Here is a 26,936-nt window from a genome sequence, read left to right on the forward strand (position 1 = left end):
TCTTTGTGAACTGAGGTAACATGCTGGATCTCAGAATACCAGTTTGGATAGGAATTCTCATTCCCCTCCTGCATCCAGGTAGGTCCAAAGAGCTGTTCAATATCTCGTGACACTAGCACATAGGGTCCCTGATACCTGTCTCCCCTGGGCATGGCACCAAGGTGTATTATGTAAAGTGTTGACTTTGTGCCATCTACTTAATCAGATGTAGAAGAACAAGTTGCTGCCCTTCCTCTTTGGCATCAGGCCCTGCCTCGCTAGACATCCATATAAGTTGGACCCCTTACCTCAGAGCATCCAACCCAGGGGATCAGCATGACAGAGAGGCTATCCTGATCCTGATGAAGATAATGAGCCTCCTGTGGACCAAGAGCTTTCTCTTCCTCATGTCCATCCCATACCTCTGCTCCAGCCAGCCCTCACCTCCTCCGTTACGTTTCTCTGCTTTCCTGGACCACTCAAACCTGGTCTTCATGAGCTGGGACCATGATGCAGAGGAAATTATGACCTTTGAGCTCCGGGTCAACACTATTGGCTGGGTGGCATTTGGATTCAGCCGTCATGGAGAGTTGTCTGGGTCTGACATTGTGATCGGGGGCGTTTTCCCCAATGGCAGCATCTATTTCTCTGTAAGTTGAAAACATTTCCTCTCTTTCCCTCTTTGCAGAGAGTCATGCTTTACACATACTGCATTCAAGGCAGGATTCTATGAGGGCTGAGTTCACAAGCAGGAAGATTTAGATAAGTTTGGGTTGTTCCATCTATTATCAGATCAGTGGATGCTTCCAGAAGCAGTATAGTCCTGCTAACACATGGTTGATGCACCAACACGCATGCAGTCAACATGCAGCTAGGTTCACACCTATATCCCTCACCATTATACATGTTCATACAGACCCACCTGCTACCTGCCCTCACCTAGATACATACCTGAAAACACTGCATGCTTCTTGTTACTAACATGCCCGTGCTCTAATGAAAGTCCCTGATCTACCAGTTCAATGACTCCTATGACTAGAGATAGGGGAAATCATGTATGGTTTATTTCATTGATTCTCAGCCAGGGGTATGTGTACCCATGGCAGTACACAGGGGTCTTCCATGGGGTGCATCAACTCATCTAGATATTTGCTTAGTTTTACAACAGGCTACATAAAAAGCACTAGCGAAGTCAGCACAAACTAAAATTTCATACAGACAATGACTTGTTTATATTGATCTAATACTATACTTTGAAATGTAAGTACAATATTTATATTCCAATTGATCTATTTTACAATTATATGGTAAAAATGAGAACATAAGCAATTTTTCAGTAATAATGTGCTGTGATACTTTTGTATTTTTTTGGTCTGATTTTGTAAGCAAGTAGTTTTTAAGTGAGGTGAAACTTGCGGGTATGCCAGATAAATCACACTCCTACAAGGGATTCAGTAGTCTGGAAAGGTTGAGAACCTCTGGTTTATTTTATGTGATTCTGATGATATTTGTTTTGTCAGTTTCACTTCCTGTGGTTTCACTTGCCTTGAGTTTTGATATGTCTTTTATTCCATCCAGACTAGAGAAGCACTAAATCCCTACCACTCTGACTTCTCCCAATCCTTGAAAGGCCAGATAAAATGTAACCTGTATCCACACCATTCCTCATTCTGAATTTGCAGAACCAAACCCCAACTGATTAGGTTTTGCAAAATCAAAGCCACCCCAGTTTGCCCATTACAGAACACAGTTCAAACACAGTACAGTATGGTGAACAGGAGAGTTTAACCAAACCAATGAGTTCTGTGAAGACTTGGGTGTTACTTGCAAAAAATTACCATGTATTTAGTTATCACCAAGCCCCTTAGAAAACCAAATTGCTTAATCTCAGAATAGTTCTATTTATCCAGAGGCTTTTTTTTCTCCCTGAACATTGATGAAACTTTGAAGGGTCAAAATATATCTATTCTACTCAGCTGGTTTCATTTCCATGTTTGAACCTGAAACTAAATGAGTTTTACATGTTTTCATTGGTTGGTTGTGAAGCTCTGGTCACAATGACCAGAATTTTCAAAATGATTCAGGGATGCTTTAATTTTTTAAGGAGTCTCGTGATGTCCTCCTAACAATGAGGCATCCCAAATCATTAACTGATGTAACTTCAAGACTCTGGCTAGCATGGAACCTCTGATGGCTGGGCAACCACAGGTGAGGGGCAAAGAGGTTCCAATAGCCTAGGGAGATCCAGAAAGGTTTATAAGAATATAAGCAAGCACGCACACACACACATGAATACACACATCTACACCCCATTTTAGCACATATTAGCTGAACCAGTGGTACAAATAGTAGGTAAGTTCAGGGGGTGGGGAATGTAGTTTAGTGTAGATGTAGTGTGTGTGTATGTTTACATTGCTCTCTCTCCCTCTCTCTCTTAATCATTCTTCTCTGTCTTTCTCAAGAGTGAGACATATTTTTCCAAGTCTCAAGGTTAAGAAATGTCTATAGTGAATGATTTTACTTTTAGTTTTTAATACTTATTTTGTTTATTGGCTTTTGTGTAACTCATTTTGGGACTATTCATCTTTGCATTTTTAGCTTAGTAAATAAAGTAACACAAAGGGAAATTTCAAAGAATAGAAAACAAAGGAGGCATTTTCAAACTCCCCTCTGTAATGTGATTCCCAGCTTGGTAAAGGAGTGGTTTAGAGGGATCTGAGAAGCTACAATTAGAGGCAATGGAGGTGAAATTGAGCAGAAAAAAAGAATGTCAGCTGGGTATCAGGAAATTCAGTGAAAGTGATACTAGGTTTTGGATAGTCATCGCAAGGAGCAGAGATGTGTTACCAATATATTCACAAGGGGCTCCTATAAAAATGTTCCCTCTTATCCCATGATAAACTCCTGTCCTGGGGACATGTGCTCACATTTAAATGCTTTCACAGTCATGATTAATAGAGGGGACTCCACTTGGCAAAGAAACTTATATTAAATGCACTTAATTGAAAAAAATGTACTTTGTATCAGAAAAATATTCTGAGCACATAGTTAAGTAAGGTGTTCTGCTTATTAATTAAAAATGGGATGGGTTGATGGGAGTGAGGTGGTGATATTATAGGGGGATATAGGGGCCTCCTGTCATAGGAAATTTTGTTTTTTGTCCATTTCAAAGGTGTGGGGGGGAATTCCTCAAACTCTTTCATAGTGTATGGACTATATTTCAGTCACAGAGCATATCTTGATGGCACCACCTTTCTCAGTTCCGATTGAGGGCCACCTCCCTTCCCATTCATAATCACATAACTCTTCAACTGCTTACACAGGTAAGTAGCATTAGGAAGGTAGCTGATGCATGTGTAGAGTTCATTTAATGCAATTTTGAAGCTGGAAATAAGGAGAAAAACACCAACTGTTTGTGCACCACCGACAAGTGCTGTGCAGACCACTACTGATCCATGGACAATAGTCTGAAACTAGACAAAACCCAGGAGCATACATTGTGGGGGTGGATCTCTTGTCTATTATTGCAGTGCCATTCTGTACTGTCCTCAAGAAGTATTCTGTGTGGAACCCTTAGTGATTAGAAATTAGGGGTGAATTTGCTTGGATGTGATAACATGCTGTGAATCTTGTTTTGGAGTTGTTTCATTTATACAGTTGTCTCCATCTTCCTTGGGTCAGCTGAACTTTTTTCTCACTACATATTTGTCCTACATGACTAATCTCATTCAGCCCGGCCTGGTTCCTGTTTACTTTAAATTCCATTTCTGTGGCAGGCTGCAGAACATTATACAATTCCTTGGTTTTGCTCCAAATCATCAGATCCTCAGTGATTCTGCCCTATTCACTTCTGGTCTCAAAATGTAGGATTTCATGCTTTGTTGCATCCCTCTGATCCTGAGGCAATCCTTGAGGGAAATCACTTAAACATCTATTTCCCAAAAGGAGAGTTGAAGGTATACAATTTTGCATTTTCTGTATTGAGTCAACTTGCCAAAACCCTTGACTTGCAGCAGTACAGAAAATGCTATTATATTTTGAAGTATAGGCATGACAGGCCACATTTTTAAAGGTATTTAGGCACCTAGAGATTCACATGAGTACCTATTAGGATTTTTGAAAGCACTAGGAGCCTAATTCTCATTGAAATCAATGTGAGTTGGGCACCTAGGCACTTTTGAAAATCCCACTATGCTCTTGTCTGTATCTTTAAGCAACTAAATATCTTTAAAAATCTGACCTGACATCTTCTCCTGTTCTCATAGGGTAGCACTCACCTTTGATGACCTCATTCAATCCCTTTGTATGTGTGTATATATTCTAAACGTGTTTGGTTTTCATATAGTGACTGTACTGATAAAGCAGTCTGCTAGGCAGAATACTCAGAAGGGTTCATCACTCATACCCAGGGCCCATTTTTAAAAGGCTGGGTGCTGATCTCTTTTGAAAATCTGCCCATAAGTGTTACAATGGGAGGTGTTGGGTGTATAGCTCTTTTAATCATCTGCTCTATTGACTTTATCACTTGCTTCATTTTTGTCAAAGATTCAGTTTAGTTTACTTCTGAAATTGATCATTTGACACACACGAGTAAGAGACTGATCTTTAGTTCTTCAGCTGACATGGGTCAGGATTAGGGGTGGTCAGAAAAAGTGTGTGTAAGAGAGAAACTCTATAGCTCAGGGCCACCCGGGGGGAGGGGGGAAGTGGGGCAATTTGCCCCAGGCCCTGGGCTCCGCAGGGCCCCCCCCAAGAATGGCTGAGACTCCCTCCCTGGCCCCAGCCTGACCTGACCCCATCTCCACCCCTCTCCCGGAGCCTCAGCGTATCCAGGAGAGTCCCTGGAAAGCTGCAGCTTGGCTCTGGTGGGTCCTGAGCCCCTCCCCGCTCAGAGCCTTGTGGTAAGGGGACGGGGCTGCAAGATCCAGGCTGAGCTCACAGTCCTGCCCCCTTATCCCGCCGGAGTCATGCTGCAGCTGTCCAGGGATGCTCCTGGATGCACTGAGGCTCCAGGTGAAGAGGAAGCCAGGAGTAAGGGACCAGGGAGATTGGATAAGGGGCAGCGCATCCCTGGGACAGTCAGGGCACAGGGAGGGGGCAGAGGTTGGGGGGGGCGGTCAGGGGACAGGGAATGGAGGGGTTGGATTGTGGGTGTTCCGGGGGTCTGTCAGGACTCAGTGGGGGTTGGCTAGGGGTCGGGGCAGTCAGAGGACAGGGAGCAGGGGTGGGGTCCTGGGGTGGTGTTTGGGGGTGGGGATCTCCGGGGGACAGTGAGGAGACAAGGAACAGGATGGGTCAGGGATTCTGGGGGGAGCGGGCAGTCGGTGGCAGGAAGTGGGTGGGGGTCAGGTAGAGGGCAGGGCCAGGCTGTTTGGGAAGCACAGCCTTCCCTACCCTAAAGCTCATTCAGCAGTTTGAGGCTTGCAGAAGAGCCAAGCTGTTAGCTTTTCCATTAGGGCTACCATCCCTTTCACTTCTCAAATGCCAAAATATAGTCTATATATAATTTCAGTGCCATAGGGAAATTCACGTCAGGGGAGGGTAGCTTCATTAAAAATTAGCTACTGAGGGAGGGATCACATGAGAAGAGCAATATCCTTCCCAACCCTACCAAGGGAGACCCCCCTCCTCTGCATTCCCTGAGGCTTCAGAAGGGTTAATTCAATGGTTCTCAAACTTTTATACTGGTGACCCCTTTCACACAGCAAACCTCTGAGTGCAAACTCCCCTCTCATAAATTAAAAACACTTTTTTATATATTTAACACTATTATAAATGCAAAGCGGGGTTTGAAGTGGAGGCTGACACTCACGACCTCCGGTAATAACCTCGTGACCCCCTGAGGGGTCCTGATCCCCAGTTTGAGAACCCCTAGTTTAATTTAATTTTAGCATCCTGTGTCCGTTCACATGCATGTGCTATTTTGAGCATTTCAGTTTTCACAACACAGACTCATCCCAGATTCTGGAACAAACTCAAATGCTTAGTTCATGGAATATGTACATAAGCTATACTAAAGACAAACCCACAGTAACCATCTCCAGTTTGTGAGGGACCCCATGGAGCCAGTCTCTAGGAAACAGATAAATGCATAGAGGTTAAGTCCATTAGCCAGGATGGGTAAGGAATGGTGTCCCTAGCCTCTGTTTGTCAGAGGGTGGAGATGGGTGGCAGGAGAGAGATCACTTGATCTTTACCTGTTAGGTTTGCTCCCTCTGGGACACTTGGCGTTGGCCATTGTCGACAGACAGGATATTAGGCTGAATGGACCTTTGATTTGACCCAGTAGGTCTGTTCTTATGTTCTAACCTAAATGAACCCAAAGTTATGGAGACAGATATGACTCAAGGAAGCCCGCAGAGTATCAGAAACTTGGAAAAATCTCTGACTGGCTGGGCTCAGGTGTTTGGTCACAAGCTGAGGTGGTTCAAATGTTTTCGATATTTTTTTAGTAGAATTTTTTTATTGTTTCTTTAAACAATCAAACACAGCAAGCAGCAAATATTTGGCCACACGCTTCTGAAACCCCAAACCATCTTCAGGTTTTGGCAGACTAATTTCAGCTTTTCAATTAAAAAAAAACACAACAAATTTTGAAGGAAAGCAGACATTGTCATTGATTTTTTCTGCTGTTTAAAACCCCGTAGTTTTTGATCCAGAAAAAGTGTTGAAGAAAAATATTTGTCCAACCATTTTAATGAGCTTTAGTGCCTTTTAGCACTAGCTGATGCTAAGAACCAGCGATACCTTGTAAAGAAGTTTTCTCAAAACTGGGTTTATGCCAAGATGCAGAAGGTTTATTTTTCCCAGGGCTGGCCGTGGGCGGGGGGTGGGGGAGCAAGTGGGGCAATTTACGCTGGGCTCTGCAATAGTATTGTATAGTATTGCAATTTTTTTATGGAGGGGGGCCCTGAATTTGCTTTGCCCAGGCCCCTTGAATCATCTGGGTGGCCCTGCTATCTCTTGGTGGTTAGAAAAATTCTGCGCTCCCTCTCCTCCCAGTATCCTGGATCTGAGAAACCTTCCTGATTAAATTTGTATTGAAACCTACATGTTTCCATGAAGCATGCTGGTTTTGACTAAATGACACTTTTCAGTGAAAAAAAGTTTTATCTACATTTTTCTGACCGCTTATAGTCTGGATTACCAAAACTCATTCTGACACTATATAGGTGTCAGTACACAGGGACTCCAGGGGCTACTGTCACATTGAAGAGTGGGAGGGAATGGACAAAATATGACTATTGTGTTTCTCTGATTTGTAGGAAACTCGCAATGAAGGCAGAGGGTCCTTTCAATGTCATAGTTACTTTAAGAATTATTCAATTCCCATCAGCGCTATTTAGAGAGATGCTGTCTCAAGATGTGAAGAGAAGTTACTTCTCTTCTCTCTGTGTTGTTTCCTCATTTGATTTGATGTCTCTCTCTATGTCCAATCCAGGACTGGCATGCTGTGGATGAAGAAAATCTCGAGGAGGACAAGAGCCAGGACTACCAGCTGCTGTCACTAACAGAGGATGAGACCTTCACCACCATGAGGTTCAAACGCTATTTCCAGACATGTGACCCAAATGACCTGGATATCACGGTAATGGAGGAGACAATCCTTCTGCACAAGGACCCACATATAAGTGAAATAAACATGCCTCCCCCCTTGTACTCTAATGTATACCGGGGATCTTAAACAGGGAACTTCTCTTATAACAGTAGAGGAACAGGAAGTATACAGTCTAAAAATAGGAGTGTATAGCAACTGTTTATGATGATGTAGAATGTGTTGATAGGATTAGTGGTTCCCTCTTAGTATTGACCTCTGTGTGGACTGTATTCAGGACTGAGGAGATGAGAGCCTCAAAACATTCTGAGGCTTGAATACAACCTCTGGCTTCTGGCAAACGCAACTGAACTTAGGCAGAGCTTTTAAAGTTTCTTTCTGCACTCTTGACCCTTCACCTCAACCTTTCCTACTTCTCTTTTTCTGTCTGCCTCTTTCTATCTATCCCTCTTTCACAGGTCATGGATCTGCCTCTTTAATAAAGAAGATAAATTTTACGAGTCAATGAACATCGCACATATAGAACCATCACTTGAGAGCAGTGTATGATATGAGCTGTTAAAGTCATAAGATGGGACTTTCAGTTGTGCTTATCATTTGTATAACTCAGTTCCCATTAAATCCATTGTTTCAATGGGAACCACATAGGCAAAATGCAAGGTGCTTTGGAAAGTCTCATCCCGGCTCTTTTTAACTGTAATGCTGTGCGAGGGTTTCAGATTGATAGCAAAATTACAATTAAAAAGTCTAAAAATGACAATATGAGTTAGTGATATTATTATTCTTAATTAGTATTATTATTGCTGTACCTAGAAGCCCTATTTTCTAAAGATCTGCTTTGTCACTGGTACGTTAATGGACAGATTACCAGAACTCTAATTACACAAATGTGTATGTTTGTGGATCTAAATTGGGAGCCACCATTCTGCATGTAACTGCATGTACAAATGACCACTTAGATACATGGCTGGTCATCAGTGCTCAGTTACCAACATTACATTTGAAGTTGCACTAAGTGCACTCACAGAACAGGCACACAAAAAGACATTTTCCCACATGCACTAACATGTGCAGCAATTCTGAAAATTTGGCCTTCAGTGTCAGACTTTAGCTGTCATGGATCTTGTGATGCTCCCCAGGAGTACGCAGAGCTGTGAGGTATCTCACCACTACCTGCTCTTAGAGTGAGGCAGCCTTGTCTGCGTCTACTGTAGCTCAGTTCTGTGAAACCAACAGCCTCTGACCCTACAAGCGCTGCCTTCCAGGTCTCCACGGGCATCACTGTCTCTGTGCAGACTAGTGTTGGCTCTGCTGCCCAGAGACAAAACAACCTCCTGTGGCTTAGTCTCAGGTATCTTCCCATCCCCCTGCTTATGCCACATGCAGATTGGCTTATAATGCTTAATCTACATTTGACAAAGAGACAAACATCTTATCTCCCCCTGGAAGAAACCTGTTTGTCAATTCTGCCAAGTTACACACCTTAAAACATAATTCTAAGATGTGTACATAACTTTTAAAATATCATCAGTGCATACATTTCACAATGATATTAATGCCCAACTTGATATCAGCTTTCATTACCATCAAAACACTATTTATAGATAAATGAAAAGCAGTATGTTTGGTGTAGTGCGTTTGTCAGGCCTGTTAAGAATTGCTGTTATAGAAGAGTGAACCCTTTCTCAGTTGGCATTGATGGTCACAGATCTCAGTACCTGAAAATCAGACAAGGTGTCTCAATTTGTGGCACACACAAAAATGCAAGTACCCAACACTGGTGACCACGTCTGAAAATTCGGGCCTCATCCAAATCCTCACACCTTTCGTCTTGATCTCCAACCTATTTTCTTCACTCACCAGGTCCTTAAACATTGTATGTGTGTATGTGAATATTGTGGTGCAAAGTGTAATATGATTGTGGAATGTGTTTAGATGTTTTTGAAGGGTTTTCCTATCAGCTTTGCCTTACCGAAAACAATCATGAGCCTGTGTACAGAAGTGTTTTGTGGTGTTGCACCGTGCACTTTTGCTGTGTTTTCTTGTGTAGGAGTGAACTGTGTGTGGGAGGCATGTAGTGTGTGTGCATATCAGTGATATGAGGGGGGTGTGTTTTAGTGTGTAATGTGTTTAGTGCATTTTAATGTATGTCTCATTGTAGGGGTGTAATAGGTGTGGGGTATTTTGATGTGTGGAACGTGCTTAGTATGTTTCAGCATGTGTACTGTGAGTGTGTATGTGTATGTCTGTGAATGAGAGTGTATATGTAGGCATATGGAAGCTGTGATGGCATGAGGAGGATTTTGCAGTAAATTTCTTTCCTTACAGGGTGACACCGCACGCCTGATTTCTGCTTTTGGCACTGATGACGCAGTCCAGTTCTCCAAAGGCCAAAGATTCCTCAAATCTCTTTTTCTAATGCGGGTCATAAGCCCAACTGAATTGAATGACCCCAAAATATTCTTCACCTATGACCTGAAGCTAAATGACGTGAGTACCTGACCATGGCACTGCCTATTCTCTGGATATAAAAATCCCTACTCCCTGTCATTATTTGTTGGTGGACAATATGGATGGATGGATGGACCCGGCTATCTTGATGAATGTGTGAATGGGCAGAGAGATTCAGCAGTAAAGTGGAAGAGGATGGATTTGTTTTGAGGAAGGGCTAGGCTGCGTTCTATATTAGGAAAATATTTTGGGGATATTACCTCTTCCTTTTCAGGCCAATTATATAGGCTGGGACCAGTTTAAATTTCTGTTGTTACCAAAAGAAAATTACACACAAACAAAAGTGATTATTCAGCTCTCAGGAATGTTCCCTTGACTTGACTTCTATTTGAAAAATAATACACACTGTTGTGCTATTGTGCTGTTTGGCTGTTCTATCGTGTATAAACGTTACACACAAAAACTATGTTAAAGGAACATTATTAAAGTTGCAAGGACAAACATTGAAAAGTTAGGAAATGCCAGAATTAAGGTTCTGTAGTACCTTAGTTAGTCCCCTTGTGTGCATTATGACACAATCTTTAATTCCATGATCACATACAATTAGTTTTTCACAGGACTCTGCTGCATTCAGTGCACTGGACAGAGGGTGCTCATTGAATGAGCAGCTATTCAATATTTTGTTTTCTCATCACTCAATGAGTGGCCTCAGGCTATATTTACTGCACACTTTTAAAAGCCGGCTCTGAATATAAAATTATTGATTTCCTTGTGGGCTTTCCTATGGTTCTCATCACTATAGTACTGGAGTGCTTCACAAACATGAACTAATTTATCTTTTCAGCACCCCTATAAGGTTAAGGGATAATATTATCTCCTTTTCACAGATGAGGAACTGAGAGACAGAGAGATTAAGGTTAACAGTATTCACTAAATTTGGGTGTGCAATTTTAGATGATTAGGATCTGATTTTTTTCCTACTATGTAGCATTATATAGCACTTTATATGTTCAAGCACAGCTCCCATTGACTTCAGTTGCAGCTGTGAGCACTAAGCACTTCTTCAAATCAGACCCCAGGGTCTCAAACTGGGTACCTATAAAATGAGAAACAGTTAGAGGCCATCTGTGAAAAGTTTGGTTTAAGTGACCTGCCCAGCACCACACTGGAACTCTACGGCAGAGGTAGGAATAGAAGCCAATTCTTGAGTCCAGGGCATCCAGTTCTTCACCTCCCTTAACCATGAGGCCATCCTTTCTCTTCTGTCTCTTTTACTACACACCTTCTAGCTTCTGCAACAAATAAGGCAGCGATCCTAAACACAACAGCCACCTTTAATACACAACCCTGATTAATCCCCAGGGCAGGTCTATCTTGTGTACTGAATGAGGCAGGGGTCCTGTGGAATAAAGTACCATGTGACTGTGGAAGTAAAGACTGCATCATAAAGCCTATTCACAAGGGAGCTGAATTAAGGTTTCACAGGTATCCTTAATTCTGGCACTTCCTAACATATGGTTGTTTGACTTTACAATGTTGACTTTAATCTTCTTTGCATATGTGTGTGTGTGTGATTGCCTATGTTCTTAATAAAGCAAACTGAAAAAATAGAAACTCCAACATGTGGCAACCTGACCTGACCTGACCTCTTCCACAGGAGTTAACAAAGTAACTGACAACAGCAGTAGATTGTCGTCCTCTGAGCACAAGATGGGGATGGGATACTTTGCCAGTGGGTTTCACAGATATTTAATTATAGTAGAGGAATAGTGAGACTCAGGAATACTGGTTCCACTTAAGGCTCTGTAGGGGAGTGTGCTGCAGTGGGCACAGCATCTTCTGCCTGTATTTCAAAAGCTTGATATCTCCCCCATTCCAGTACTGTCTCTTTCCTACCCCTAGCTCCTTGGCTGAGTCCCATTTTGTGTGCCTACTCAGTCTCTACTCCTCAGACTTCTCATTCCAGTCTCAATCTCCTTCCAAGAAAGTCCAAGTCTCCCCAGCACAGGCTAATTTTCTGAGTCCCAGTCTCCAGCTCCCAGTCTCTCTCCCTTCCACATCCAATCCCAGGCTTCTTGCCCATTCAGGCCCAATTCACCTCTCACAGCTGCTCATCTGATCTGTCTCTGCCAATCCCAATGCACCCCAGCTCATTGTCAGACCTCTCTGTCTTCCTCCATTCCATCTATGTTACTGGTTCCTAGTGCCATTGTCCTTTTCTGGCCAGCCCCAGTCTCTCCAGCTCTTTGTCAAATCTCAGAGTCTGTACCAGCCAGCTGGTTCCTAGCCAACTCCCTTCCCCCTATTTCTTTCATCATCTCCCAGTCCCCCTATACAGGCTCCCAGTTCCAGCCTTCCCACTCAACCAGTCCCAGATTCCCTTTGCCCACCTCCCCACTGGCTTCCAGTCCCGTTTCCTTGAGCACCCAGTCCCACCAGCAGAATGGTCACTGAGAACACAGGCTTCCAGTTCTCAGTTTCACTATGTGGCATCACTCCTGCTGGGAACAGCTTTTACGGTGAAAGCCAGCTTTGCCCCTGTAGCCCTGGGCTGGTGGGAACATACTCTGTGGAAACGGTCAGCACAAGGAGCTGTGAGGGGATGGAGCATGTTCAGTAAGGATGGACACTTGGAGATTTTAGCTTCCAAAATCAGTCTCTATTGAGCATGTGCAAAACTGCAATTTGTCAAAGGCTTACATAACTTGGCCACATTTGGGAAGATTTTCATGGTGGGGGGCGGGGTGGCAAAAGGCCACATTCTTGACACAAGGGCTAACCTATGCCAAATTTCAAGTCTCTTCTCCAAAGCATGTAGGATCTAGGGCTTCTCAAAGAAAAGGTCTAAGAAACCTTTTTTTTTTCAAAATATGAGCAAAACAATGTATTTTCCCAAGCTTCTTTCTCAGAAATGTTGGAACTCTTTTGGGTGATTTTTTAAAAAATATATATTCAGCCTGAGTCAGACATCCAGCATGGGAAATTTCAGCCCAAACAGTTAAAGTTTCACGAAGTTATCAGCAACAGAAAATGAGCTTTACAATGGGAAATGTCAGGCAACTTGAATAGATAGGATTACCTGCCCTGCCTGTAACAACTATAATGTCTCATGCAAGCACACAGTCAAAATATAACAAGTGTATTTACTGCTCCCAGTTTACTGTCGCCTGTTATTGGAAACTGCATGTTCCTCATGGAGAAGAGCTGTGCTGGGAACTCAAGAATAGCCCCTATATCATGGCTCTGCTAAAGCTCTGGAAAACACAGCACACACTGTGTGTTCCCTCCTGTACTAACAAAAGCAATGTCTCACATTCATTACTAAACTGCCATTACTGGTGACACAGAAGCACTATGCAAGGAACAAGGGATCATGGGAGCACTGGTGAAGGATGGAACACATTTAGCATCCACACAAAGAGCTAGGGTCACATTAAATAGACATCACCACAAACATAGCATCCCCTGTCTTAAACCCACAAATTCGACAAGTAGAAGCTGATCACACTGACTTACTTCAAGTAAACACCCACATATTTTTGAACATAGAGATCTAGAGGAAAAGGACATCAGGCAGGGATGCCAAAGGTGCTGAATACCGAGGATATAGTGCAGGCTCTTACCTGGCCCTTACCAGTGATGGAGGAGCAGGGGGATTCAGAGTAGTTCCTCTGCTGATTAATCATCCTGGCATGGTTTACAAAGTGACAGATAGTGACTCTGATCAGGCTAGCTCAGTGCACATCAGGCAGAAGGTAAGGGAGGAGTGTGAGGGTCTGTCTGTGAGGTGCTCTAGAGCAGGTGGAAGAAGTAGACAAAAAGGACCAACTCACTGTGCTACACCACTGACATTATTTGGCAAAATAAGGAGGCTTGGCACCTGGTGGGGAAAAGTAGAGGCTACCACTATTGGAGCAAAGTGTGGGGAAGGAAAGGGAGCAGTCACCTCTTTAAAGCTCCACCTAGATAGCATCTGCCAATGCAAGCAGCAATATCACACGATACAGCACCCGCTGCTAACCAGCTGGCACCAGGGTACAATGTAGCAGTGTTTTCCTCGAAACTCTAATGGTGTCACCTGCACAAATACTCAGCTCTGTAGGAGCAGGTTTAGTCTTCGATTGGGCACTGATCTTAGGTTTTTAAAACTTCAGAAATGTGGGGTAGCACCTTGGCTATGGGGAGGGGAGCATATCCAACATTATGCACTGTGTTTGAGGAGCAGCAAATGTAGCCACTGGCCAGAAGGCTGAGCAGCAGTGCGGCAAGGAAACCCTCAGCTCCAGTGTCATCATGGCCAAGAAAGCCAAAGCACTGTGAGGTAGCAAAACAGAGTTGGGGGCAATCCAAAGATTCCCCAAGAGTTGGGGGCAGCCTGAGGTCTTCTCTGGAGTAAGGGGCAGTCCAGGGAATCCCCTGGAGTTGAAGCAGCCTGCTGCTCCATTTCATTTAGAGAAAATTAAATGGAAATACCTTGATTTTTTTCTAAATGAAAATTTTCAGAATTTCCTTTCCATGGAAATTTCAAAATGTCAAGTTTTTGTTCTGATTCATAATTAAAACTTTTTAAAATGTCATAATTTCCCCTGGAACGGATATGTCAAGTTTCAACTAGCTTTACTTACCTGCTTCCACGTGGAAGGGGAGGGCTTCCTTCAGCTGATGAAGCTTGTAGCAGATCTTAATCTGTGCCATGTCTGTAGCATGCAGAAAGAGCCCTTGGGAGCTGTGACAGGGGAGGGTGCACTGATCATGGACAGGTGGACCAGTGGAGAAACCACATATGACATGTCCACTGCTGCACACCGGGTAAGCATGACTGTCTTTGAGAAACAACACTGCTACTGATATACTAGAGAGAGTGGGATTGGTTATAGAGGACAGGATGATACGCATTCCTCTCTGTTCTGGGTTTGTGACCTCAGGCAATTGGTAAAATATGACTGAGACAGAGCATGATGGAGCGTTCCCACACTTAGATCAAGTTTTGGTATGGAAAATGTCATTCCAAATTATATGTGGAGTGGTGGGGGAAGGGGGAAATGTGGAAGGAAAAGGATTTGTTGAAAATTCACTGGCAATTGTTTCATTCTTTCACTGGAAAAAATTGTTAAAGTCTTCACTATTTCTTTGATACCAGCCCACTTATTGCTGCCAAAAAACAAATGTATTTCTTGCCAGTCTGCTGATGAAATGGGACAGAGCTACAGAATGTGGGGACATGGACCAGCTATCAATCTGATTCTCCATTTTCTTCGTCCATTTTGCCTCTTCATTCACACTTCCATCCTGCCTGGGCCACTGCTCGTGCCCTGGCAAGGTTAGTTTTCTTTGCCTTTTTTTTTTTTTCAGTTCCCCATCCCAGTTGATGAAACCACATATGCCTGCACCTTTATCCCACTGCCCATCCTTAAGCAAAAGCACCACATCTACAAGGTAACCTGACAAGTCTGCCTGTCTGTCTTTTAGAGTATCCTGTTAGTCTATGTTAATTGAGAGTATCCTGTCTGCCTTTCAGTGTCCTTGAGTAGGAACATCTGGTCTCTACATCTATCTCCCTTGAAGCACCCTGTCTTTCTGTCTGTGTCCTTGGGAGTATCTTGTATAACTCTGAGAGTCTTTGTATGTAGTAGATCAAATCAATTCCTGGTATAAATCCTACCAACTTCAATGGGCTGACTCCATGGATGAACTTGATTCATTTATTGATCTGTGTTTCTTTGTTAGTGGACAGTGCTCAGGACTCCAGGATATTCTAAGTTTATAAAAGGTGCAAAGACTTTTGCTCTTGCCCTTGGAAATTGCTAGAGATATTTGTTTAAAATAGAAAACTAAGCTTTTTTGCAAATTTCATTAAGGTTCAATACACATGATTTTAAAAAACCAAACACCACATCCCATTTCCAAGCCCAGCTCATTTTTCAAGTGAAGATGAGTTTCCAATTAAGGGCATGAAAATATTCATATTTTTGCATTTTTTCTAATATAAAAATAAACACTGAAATCATATAAAAGAAAATTTCAGAGGGGAAGAAATAGTGTGATATTAAAAGGTGAAAATCTGCCTATGCAACTCCACAAACCAGAAAATGTGAATACTTTTTCACAGCTCTGATATAGTTACACAACAATCTATGGCCCTGATCATGCAAAGTGTTAAAAGCCAGCAAAGAGGTGGAAGTAAGTGGGAGTTAAAGGCACTCAGCACCTTGCATGACTGGGCTTTTGCCAGTAAATCATGTCTGGCTCAAGGAAATCTGCTTAAATTCCTCACGTTCATCAAGCTGCTTGACTGAACATCAGATGCGGGAAGAAGAAGGGTACAGACAACAGGGTTTCAATATCTTCAATTATCCATTTGGTGTGGAGTTTCAGAATAAAGTAACGATCTCTCTAGGGTGAACCACCCACCCCACCACCTCCAGGTATACCAGGTCAATGGCCCATCTAGTCTTGTCTCTCACAATGGCCAGATGCTTCAGGAGAAGATATCCACCCCACATCAGTGTACTCAGACAGTACAATAGTATACTACGGAGAAGGGTGAACGTGCCCAAGACACAAGCTGCTTTCCCTTTTTGGAGACCAGATCTATGTTCCTCTGTCCAGATCTCTATTGACTACTCCTTTTAGTAACCTGGAGACAGGTTTTCAGAGTCCAGGATAACTTTCCTCAAATCTTTCTCTTGGTTACAGTTTGAGCCCATAATAACAACCCACCAGAACAGATCGATGGTTCATCACATTCTGGTCTATGCCTGTGGCAATGGCAGTGTGTTACCCACAGGCATCAGCGATTGTTATGGGGCCAATCCAGATTTTGCCCTGTGCTCCCAGGTGGTTGTGGGCTGGGCTGTTGGAGGAGGGGTGAGTATACATGATTCATCACATGACCTACCTCTTGTTAAGACTGAAGATACCCTTTCACCAGACTAGTCCTGTAATGAACCTAATTCTTCAGTACTAGCTCACTGGGGAATTTCTTCCTGACCCTTCCCAGAAAGTGCTCAGTTTAACCATTGAAGTATGAGGACTGATGGCCCTGATAATTTTTATACTAGCTGCTGTCACTCTGTGTGTTATTCTTGTTCATACATATGGCAAATCCTTTATGGACACTAAGTAATAATATCCTGAGTCATGCAATTCCACAGGTTAATTATATGCCACATTAAAAAGCTATTATTTGATTGGCTTCTATGTAATCCTCTCTGATGTTCTTTCCTTTTCAATATCATAAAATAAAAAGTAAAATCTGGTTGACTCATGTGGGAAAGTCAACACTAGATGCAGCTCTGGGTGAGTGATTCCTAGTGGCTGGTGCTGCAAAAATGTTCTCAGCATCCACCCTGTGACAATCACTTTGCCTTTCATGAAACATCTGTATTTCTATGGTTGGAAGGTAGGATAGTGGTTAGGTAGATCACAGAATATAAGTAAAAACATTTTAATTGGCAAATCAGCAGATCTAGGACACATGGAAAAGCCACACTCAAGATGCCATTTGTACATAGTAGATTTGGTTGAAAGTTTTCAATGGAACAGTTTTTTGTTGAAAACTAGGGGTTTTTTTTTAATCATATGCTGGAATTTGTCAATTTTGTTTAATTTTTTTACAGGAAAATGTCAAAATATTTTGTTTTGACAATGATAAAAGTAGAAGTGGTTGGGAGTTGGAATTTCTATTCTGTGGGAAATTCCAACCTTTGGAAAGCAAAAATGTTCCAAATAAATTTCAAAATTTCCCAGAAAAGTAAAAATCTAAAAATTGTCATCTCAGGACCATCAGAATGTTTTATTTCAATTTTATCCTTTTGATGTGCAGTATTTTGATTATATTATATTATATTATATTATATTATATTATATTATATTATATTATAAACTCAATATGTAATACACGGACATAATATTAAATGTATTATGGATAGACATAAAATAATATTTAAACTAATATTTAATATAAATTTGAAACAAATGTAATCAAACTGTTTCATTGTCAAGATGAAATCTTTCAATTTTTTCCCATCAAATGTTTTGTTAAAATCCATACATTCCTGTGAAATATTTTTTTCAATGAAACTGCATTTCTGTTGAAAAATTTTGGCCATCTGTAGTTGAAATGTTTTGATATATTTCATTTACATTTTTATATTAAATATTAATTTTATTATTATATAACTTAATATGTAGATATGTTACTTAATATTTTAGATAGTATAAAATGAGCATCTATGTAGTCCTTTAAATGAATTGAAATGATAAAGTAAAAACAAAATATTTCAAGAGTCCCAATCTTTTTCTTCCTGAATTTTCATTTCATGGGAGACTTAAGAATTTCAGTCTTTTCACACAGAATAGGAATTCCCATTCCCATCCAGTTCTAGTACATACCAGTAATTATTGACACATGAATATCAGGACCTCTGCAAATTTCCAGTTCTTTGCAGGGAAGGAAACAGCTGAGAAGAGATGAGAAATGATTCCTGAATTGTAAATGTTCTTCTTCTTTCTCCTCCTTTCAGTCCTACCAGTTCCCAAATGAAGCTGCAATCTCCATAGGCACACCTATGGATCCTCAATACATCCGGCTGGAAATCCACTACAGCAATTTTGACTTGATACCAGGTGGGTAAAGATGGATGGGTATCTGGCAAGAAACGGCCATGAAAACGGGCTCATAATTGTCACTCTCATGTTTTTTTCTCTTACATACACACTAGAAACCAGCTTCCAAATGAAATGACCTCTGGTCTTAATTAGCACAAGTTCCATGACAGCAAGAGGAACCTGTTAAGGTCCCCAAGTCACAAAGGCATTAAGCATGGGCCTAACTGTAAGCAAATGAGGAGTCTCACATGCTTAAAGCTAGGCATGTTTTTAAGTTCCTTGTGGAATTGGGATCCAAAAGACCTGAGTGCATCATTCTCTAGTGGTCTGTATCAAGGGGAAGAATACTTGGGGGAGTTAGGAGGAGACCCAGGGAAATATGAGGACGGGGAGCTAGGGGAGTATCAGAGGACCAGGAAGGAGCCAGGGGTATGTGAGAGGATCATAACAACACTATTTTGCATGTGTATAGTGCTGTCCATTTCACTCAAAAATGCTTTATAAATATGAGTGACTTAGGCCTCACAACAACCATCAAAGGTAAATCAGCATTAATTATTATCCCCATTATACAGAAGGGGAAACTGAAACACAGATTTTAAGTGACCTGCTTGAGACCACAACACTGCAGTTCAGCACCAGAGCTGGGAACAGACTCATAGCCCCATTTGCTGACTCACAGCCCCATGTTTTAACCACTAATCTGTGCTTCCTCATATGGAGGTGCTGGGGCAGTATTACCAGGTCAGGGAGATCAGGGGCTACATAGATGATCTGGAAGTATTGGAGTGCTGGTGAGAGAAGGGCAATACCAGAGTAGAGTTGTGGTGCAGAAAGCATAGAGCTGTATAAGGGAGTTAAGGGATGTGTGGCTAGGACAAGGCTGGGGGTATATGAGGAATATGAAGATGCTTAGAGAAATATGGGAGGGCTGAGGACAGACAGTGTGAATGATGGGAGAGACGGGCTCAGCCAGGAGGCTCTCAGGGGGCATGACAAGTTGGGAGAGCACAAGACATTTGAGCAAGAGGGTCTACTGGAAAAGTTATTGAGAAAGTCAATGTGTTTTTATAGGATTAATTGACAACTCAGGGATACGACTCTACTACACCCCGGACCTGCGGCCATATGACATGGGGGTGCTACAAACAGGGGTGTTCACCTTCCCTGTCCATTTCATTCCCCCTGGAGCAGATACCTACAAATCCTATGGACTATGTAAAAGCAGTCAGTTCAATGAGGTAAGTTCTTGGAAGCCAATAACTCCCCTTTCTCCCTAGGTTCACATCCTGTTCAGGTCATACCTGAAATTAATTAAGTGCAGGTGTCACCCTAGTCTCCATTTTAAAAAACTACCATATGGCTCAGCATGATTATTCAGAAAAAGCAGTAGGAATGGAGCAGCAGGTGATGCTGCAGAAAAGGAAAAAGTGGTGCATTAATCGAAGATTTCAGGTCCAATACACAAGTCAATATTATCCCCATAGAAGAGAAGGTGAAAGATAGATGTAATGACTTCTCCAGGATCCCAGAGAGAGTTTGTGCCACAGCTGTTTAGAGTGCCCAACCCTGGGTGTTCATCAGCAGTGATCAGCTCTTTGCCAGCCACCAGCTGGTAGTCCAGAGAGAGCTGGTGGCAGCCGTCAGGTCATCAGTGAAACACACAGAGCTGAAAATTCATGTGTAGTCTCCCCCAACCCCCGCTCTAAATAAATAAATAAATAAATAATGAAGAGATATCCAGTTAAAGGTATCCCAGACTCAAGCAACTAATTCAAGGTGGCCACATCAGGGACTGCAAATAACCTACAGTTTTCAGGAAGACAAGCTGTCAACCCAAGGTGACCTCTGCAAGGAAATGGGCTAGAAGCTTCTTTTTTAAAAATGAGAGGTAAGATTAGCCCTGACATTTACAGAAGAGAACTGAAACCTATGGACAACATAGACCCCAATAGCCAGCCCTGGGCTGCACTGGCAGGACAATACAACCATTCTCTAACCCTCTTTCCTTTGATCTGCAGATGAATGGGACACCTGTGCCAGATCTGAACGTGTTTGGCTTCTTGCTGCACACTCATCTGGCTGGGAGAGGACTGAAAGTTGTTCAGTACCGGTAAGAAAAAGTTAATTCCCACTTCATCTGGTCATGCCTGGGGTTCAATCTAACCAAGGGGACAGGGGAACCTTTCTGACGTATAATGGAGGGAATAACCTTCTTGGACTAGACCCCATGTACCTGTCATGGTGAGAGACTATGGCTGGGAGTGCAACGTTTTCTAAATTGCAATGCAGAGAACTGAGTCCTCAGGGACCAGACTCAATTCAACGGACAGCAAGATACTGAGGGAGAATTTGAACTGGACCCTTGCACAGGTACCCTAGGACAGGGGAGGGTATAAGGCACCTTCACTCTCTTTTCTGAAAATGAAGTGCCTGTATTCTCCTTAGCTAGTCAGCCCAAGGGAAGGAGCTATGTGGTATGGTCCTGCACCACTGGTTGGCCAGAGAGAGGAATACCTGCTGAATCCCTCTAGGGGTACATCCTCAGAAATCATACTGGGGAAACGCAGGGCCACACCATCAGCAGCCTACCAATGTAGGCTAATGCCTGAGACTCTGAACTGAGCATGAAGCATTAAAGTCATGGCAACCTCCATAACAGGAGTGGGTAAACATCAGTCATTCTGTTGTAGTGATATCAAAAAATAGAGCTGGACCTTGAACCAAAAATCCAGATCCAAACCTGCTTAGCGCCTGGGGATGTTCTGCTTCAGATCAGCTCCAAAATCTAAAGCACAAACCTATTTCCGGTCCAAAGTGTTTTACTCAGAACCTAGCATAACAACCCAGAGTAATGTGAAAGAAACCAAGCATCTAAAGGACCCATGGGGAGAAATTATCAAGCAAAGGCCTTCCTGGCTCTTGAGGCTAGCTTGACATTTCACTAAGATCCTTAATTTGAAAAGAGTGAGATTCCTTGTATGCAAAGGTCTTTAAAAAAGAGAAGGAGGAGGATCTGAGGAACTACAGGCCAGTCAGCTGCACCTCAGTCCCTGGAAAAATCATGGAGCAGGTCCTCAAGGAATCAATTCTGAAGCACTTAGAGAAGAGGAAATTGATCAGGAACAGTCAGCATGGATTCACCAAGGGCAAGTCATGCCTGACTAACCTAACTGCCTTCTATGAGGAGATAACTAGGTCTGTGGATGAGAGGAAAGCAGTGGATGTGTTATTTCTTGACTTTAGCAAAGGTTTTGATATGGTCTCCCACAGTATTCTTGCCAGCAAGTTAAAGAAATATGGGTTGGATGAATGGACTATAAGGTGGATAGAAAGCTGGCTAGATCGTCAGTCTCAACGGGTAGTGATCAATAGCTCCATGTCTAATTGGCAGCCGGTTTCAAGCGGAGTGCCCCAAGGATTGGTCCTGGGGCTGGTTTTGTTCAATATCTTCATTAATGATCTGGAGGATGGTGTAGACTGCACTCTCAGCAAGTTTGCAGATGGAAGGAATGGTAGATACGCTGGAGGGCAGGGATAGGATACAGAGGGACCTAGACAAATTAGAGGATTGGGCCAAAAGAAACCTGAGGAGGTTCAACGAAGACAAGTGCAGAGCCCTGCACTTAGGACAGAAGAATTCACTGTTACAGACTAGGGACCAAATGGCTAGGAAGCAGTTCTGCAGAAAAGGACCTAGGGGTTACAGTGGATGAGAAGCTGGATATGAGTCAACAGTGTGCCCTTGTTGTCAAGAAGGCTATGGCATTTTTGCTGTATAAGTAGGGTCATTGCCGTCAGATCAAAGGACGTGATCATTCCCCTCTATTCAACATTGGTGAGGCCTCATCTGGAGTACTGTGTCCAGTTTTGGGTCCCACACTACAAGAAGGATGTGGAAAAATTGGAAAGGGTCCAGCAGAGGGCAACAAAAATGATTAGGAGATTGGAGCACATGACTTATGAGGAGAGACTGAGGGAACTGGGACTGTTTTGTTTGCAAAAGAGAAGAATGAGGGGGGATCTGATAGCTGCTTTCAACTACCTGAAAGGGGGGTTCCAAAGAGGATGGCTCTAGACTGTTCTCAGTGGTAGCAGATGACAGAACAAGAAGCAATGGTCTCAAGTTGCAGTGGGGGAGGTTTAGGCTGGATATTAGGAAAAACTTTTTCATTATGAGGGTGATGAAGCACTGGAATGGGTTACCTAGGGAGGTGGTGGAATCTCCTTCCTTAGATTTTTTTAGGGTCAGGCTTGACAAAGCCCTGGCTGGGATGATTTAATTGGGAACTGGTCCTGCTTTGAGCAGGGGGTTGGAGTAGATGACCTCCGGAGGTCCCTTCCAACCCTGATATTCTATGATCTATGCACCACAGAAGTACAGTTTAAGCCCTGTTTTGAGTGTTTAAGTGGTGCATAGGCCTTGTATTGGTATCTGCCCCAGCTGAATTTCACCCAAGGGGAGAGAGAGGGTTGTAACTAGTGACAGATGAATTCAGTAAAGATTCAGAGTTTTTGTTAGAAGGCATGTTCAAATTGTATCCAAATGGACTACCAGAGATTGACATTTGTCCTGCATTGGGACTGTAGCTGACCTGCAAGCTGGGCTCAGAGGTCATGAGACAGACCTGTGAATATAGGGATGTTTTAGTCCTGGGGGGCTTCACCCCTTCTGGACTGAAAGTCTTACAGGAACAGTAGAGTTAGTCAGGAATTTTCCATGGAAAATTTGTTGTTTTTTCAACGGGAAAACTAAACTAAATGCTTTAAGTGTGTTCAACATGAATCTAAATATTTCAGTTGAACTGAGCCAAAAATTTCTTTTCAAGTGAATTCAATATTAAATTGTATTTCCCTAATATGGCATATTGCCACATGGGAGCTGTAGTTGAGGTGCCTGATGACCCCATTCTTTCCTAAGAGTTGGTCTCTGTGGCTGGACTACATCTTCCATGATGCAATGCTGTCTCCCCTCTGCCTGAGCAGTGTGGTGTGTCCTGGTGTTACCCCCAAAACAGATTTCAAGATACCCCAAGAATGGCCGACCTGCTATATACTGCATGGGGGAGGGGTTTAATAAAGGTATGTGTTAGTTGTAAATAACCATACCAATCAGTTCTCATTGGGTATCGGTCACCAGGGTGGCTCAGGAAATACCTGGAGGACATTGATACAACCTTCCAATAAATGATTGACACAAGGAGTATTCTTTTTCCAAAACAAGGCACCTTTTATTGATGCAACCAATAATCCCTGACAAAATAGTAATCTAAACCACAAATCTTTTATGACAGATTAAAGAGCACTCCAAACTATATTGCCTTACAGTTTAAAGCGATGCTAAGTGGCTGCACCCCGCTTCATAACGCCAATCTTCCACGAGTGGCTGACAGGAGCTCTTAAATATTATTTAAGTCTTACATATTTAAATTCATTTACAACTAACACATATCTTTATTAACTCCCCCCCACACACATTATATATATATATATATATATATATATATATATATATATATATATATATATATATATATATATATATATATATATATATATATATATATAAGTCTGCCAGATAGTTATAGTGTCTATACTATAGTGTAGATAGGTATAATATATGGTGTCTCCTGCATGCTGTCTCTCTCTCGCTCTCTCTGTCTCTTCTTCCTCTGCTCCAGTGACAGGATTCCCTCTGCTGCTCTCTCTCTCCTCAGATGCTCAGCTATTGCTGCTGCTGCCTGCCCACTGACACCCTGGCCTTTATACCGTTCTGTCAGAACTTTCTAGACCCTTTAGCTAATATCTTTTGTCAGATCTTTCTTGGATGCATGCCAACTGCCAACATTCTCTTTGGATGTGTCCTAACATTCTAAACTGTCAGTTCTATTTTTAGTCTTGTTTCTAACTGCCAATTCTGTATTGAGCACTACATGAACTGTGGCTTCCATCTAAAGGTGGAGTGACTCTTGCTTATTTAAAATGGAAGCCAGAGTTCTGGGGATTTTAAGATGGCATTCCTCTTGTATCGCAGGGCTGCAGGTGCCTCACAGGAGTTGTTTTCTGGCCTGGGAATCAGTTCTGTGCTTTTCATTTTGGGGCATAAAGTTCAGCCTTTGGGTTTGAAGGAGGAAGGTGTGAGGTTTGAGACACATAAGGACTGAGTCCTCAGGAGAAAAAAAGAGACTCGTTATTTTATATGAACTAGTTCCTATCCACATCTCTAGTCTGAGCAGTGTATGGAAATGCCTCTGATATCCTTTCCTATTCATCCCTGCCAGGAATGGTGAGCAGGTGAGGATCATCTGTGAGGACAATAAATATGACTTCTCCCTGCAGGAAACACGGGACTTGAAGGAGGTCATCACCATCAAAGTGGTATGTTCTGCTGTGATCTCCCACTGGGACATAGTTGTGGGCTGGGGACTGGGATGCAGAGGAGGCAGAACAGGCTTACATAGTGACACAATTTTTCTCCGTCAGTTTGGTTTGGAGCCTATTGCTGTCTCAGGCCTGCTCTACAGTACACGTTTAAACCGAATTTAGCAGCGTTAAACTGATTTAATCCTGCACCTGTCCACACAACAAGGCCCTTAATATCAATATAAAGGGCTCTTTAAACCGGTTTCTGTACTCATCCCTGACGAGAGGAGCAGTGCTGAAATCGGTATTGCCATGTCGGATTAGGGTTAGTGTGGCCGCAAATCGATGGTATTGGCCTCCAGGCGGTATCCCACAGTGCACCATTGTGACCGCTCTGTAAAGCGATCTGAACTTGGATGCACTGACCAGGTAGACAGGAAAAGCACCGCGAACTTTTGAATTGCATTTCCTGTTTGCCCAGTGTGGAGCTCTGATCAGCACGGGTGAAGATGCAGTCCCAAATCCAAAAAGAGCTCCAGCATGGACCGTACGGGAGATACTGGATCTGATCGCTGTATGGGGAGACAAATCTGTTCTATCAGAGCTCCGTTACAGAAGACAAAATGCCAAAGCATTTGAAAAAAATCTCCGGGCTATGATACAGCGTCCACAGCACAATGCTGTGTGACAAGTGTAACGGAAAGCCAAAGAATCAAATGGATGCTCATGGAGGAAGGGAGGGGGGACTGAGGACTCCAGCTATCCCACAGTCCCCGCAGTCTCCGAAAAGTATTTGCATTCTTGGCTGAGCTCCCAATGCCTGTAGGGTCAAACACATTGTCCGAAATGGTTCAGGGTATATCTCGTCAATTTACCCCCCTTCCCCTCCGTGAAAGAAAAGGGAAAAAGATCATTTCTTGACTTTTTTCAGTGTCACCCTATGTCTACTTCATGCTGCTGGTAGACAGGGTGCTGCGGCACTGAACAGCAGCATCCTCTTCCCTCCCCTCCCCAGTGGCAGATGATACAGTACAAAAGGACTGATAGCCGTCCTCATCATCATCCCATGAGTGCTCCTGGCTGGCCTCAGGTGAGGTCAGCCGAGGGTGCCTGGGTAAAAATAGGAATGACTCGTGGTTATTCCCGGCAGATGGTACAGAACGGCTGGTAACCGTCCTCATCATAGCAACTGGGGGCTGAGCTCCATCAGCCCCCCCCCATTTCATGTCTAAAGAAAATATTCTGTACTGCCTGGACTATCATAGCAGTGGGATGCTGGGCTCCTCTCCCCCCCCCCACCTTTTAATGTCCTGCCTGGACTATCAAAGCAGCTGGAGGCTGCCTCTCCCTCATTTTATCTCACTAAAAACTCAGTGTTTCTTATTCCTGCATTCTTTATTACTTCATCACACAAATGGGGGGACACTGCCACAGTAGCCTAGGAGGGTTGGGGAGAAGAGAAGCAACGGGTGGGGTTGTTGCAGGGGAACCCCCCCGTGAATGACGTGCAGCTCATCATTTCTGCAGGATCTGACATGGAGCAGCTGTGCTCTCTGGTTCTCTGATACACTGGCTCTCTAGTACACTTGCCCCATATTCTAGGCAGGACTGACTCTATTTTTAGATAAAATATAAAGGAGGGAATGACCCAGGGAGTCATTCCCATTTTTGTCTTTGCGCCCCCAGCCAACCTCAGCGAGGCCAACCAGGAGCACCCATGACAGCAGCAGATGGTACAGAACGACTGATAACAGTCATCTCATCACCAATTTACAACAGCACAGCAAACAGTACAGAACATCTGGTAACTGTCTCTGCTACCTTACAAAGGCAAATGAATGCTGCTGTGTAGCACTGCAGTACCGCCTCTGTCAGCGGCATCCAGTACACATATGGTGACAGTGACAAAAGGCAAAACAGGCTCCATGGTTGCCATGCTATGGCGTCTGCCAGGGCAATCCAGGGGAAAAGGGCGTGA

At 43.1% G+C, this 26,936-nt stretch overlaps 1 protein-coding gene across 1 annotated transcript in view; it reads left to right on the forward strand.

Moving 5' to 3' along the window:
* The first annotated feature begins 341 nt into the window (after positions 1–341).
* The window catches only part of LOC115644451 (putative DBH-like monooxygenase protein 2), a 33,116-nt gene continuing 6,521 nt past the window's right edge, over positions 342–26,936 (forward strand). The window contains exons 1-9 of the mRNA XM_030548800.1: positions 342–629; positions 7,421–7,567; positions 9,863–10,024; positions 15,338–15,421; positions 16,682–16,852; positions 18,511–18,613; positions 19,670–19,836; positions 20,617–20,708; positions 24,877–24,973. Of these exons, the coding sequence (XP_030404660.1) occupies positions 342–629; positions 7,421–7,567; positions 9,863–10,024; positions 15,338–15,421; positions 16,682–16,852; positions 18,511–18,613; positions 19,670–19,836; positions 20,617–20,708; positions 24,877–24,973 (1,311 nt within the window). The remainder of the gene's footprint in view (positions 630–7,420; positions 7,568–9,862; positions 10,025–15,337; positions 15,422–16,681; positions 16,853–18,510; positions 18,614–19,669; positions 19,837–20,616; positions 20,709–24,876; positions 24,974–26,936) is intronic.

The sequence above is a fragment of the Gopherus evgoodei genome, chromosome 1 (genome assembly GCF_007399415.2).
Source record: "Gopherus evgoodei ecotype Sinaloan lineage chromosome 1, rGopEvg1_v1.p, whole genome shotgun sequence".
NCBI classification, from domain to species: Eukaryota; Metazoa; Chordata; order Testudines; family Testudinidae; genus Gopherus; species Gopherus evgoodei.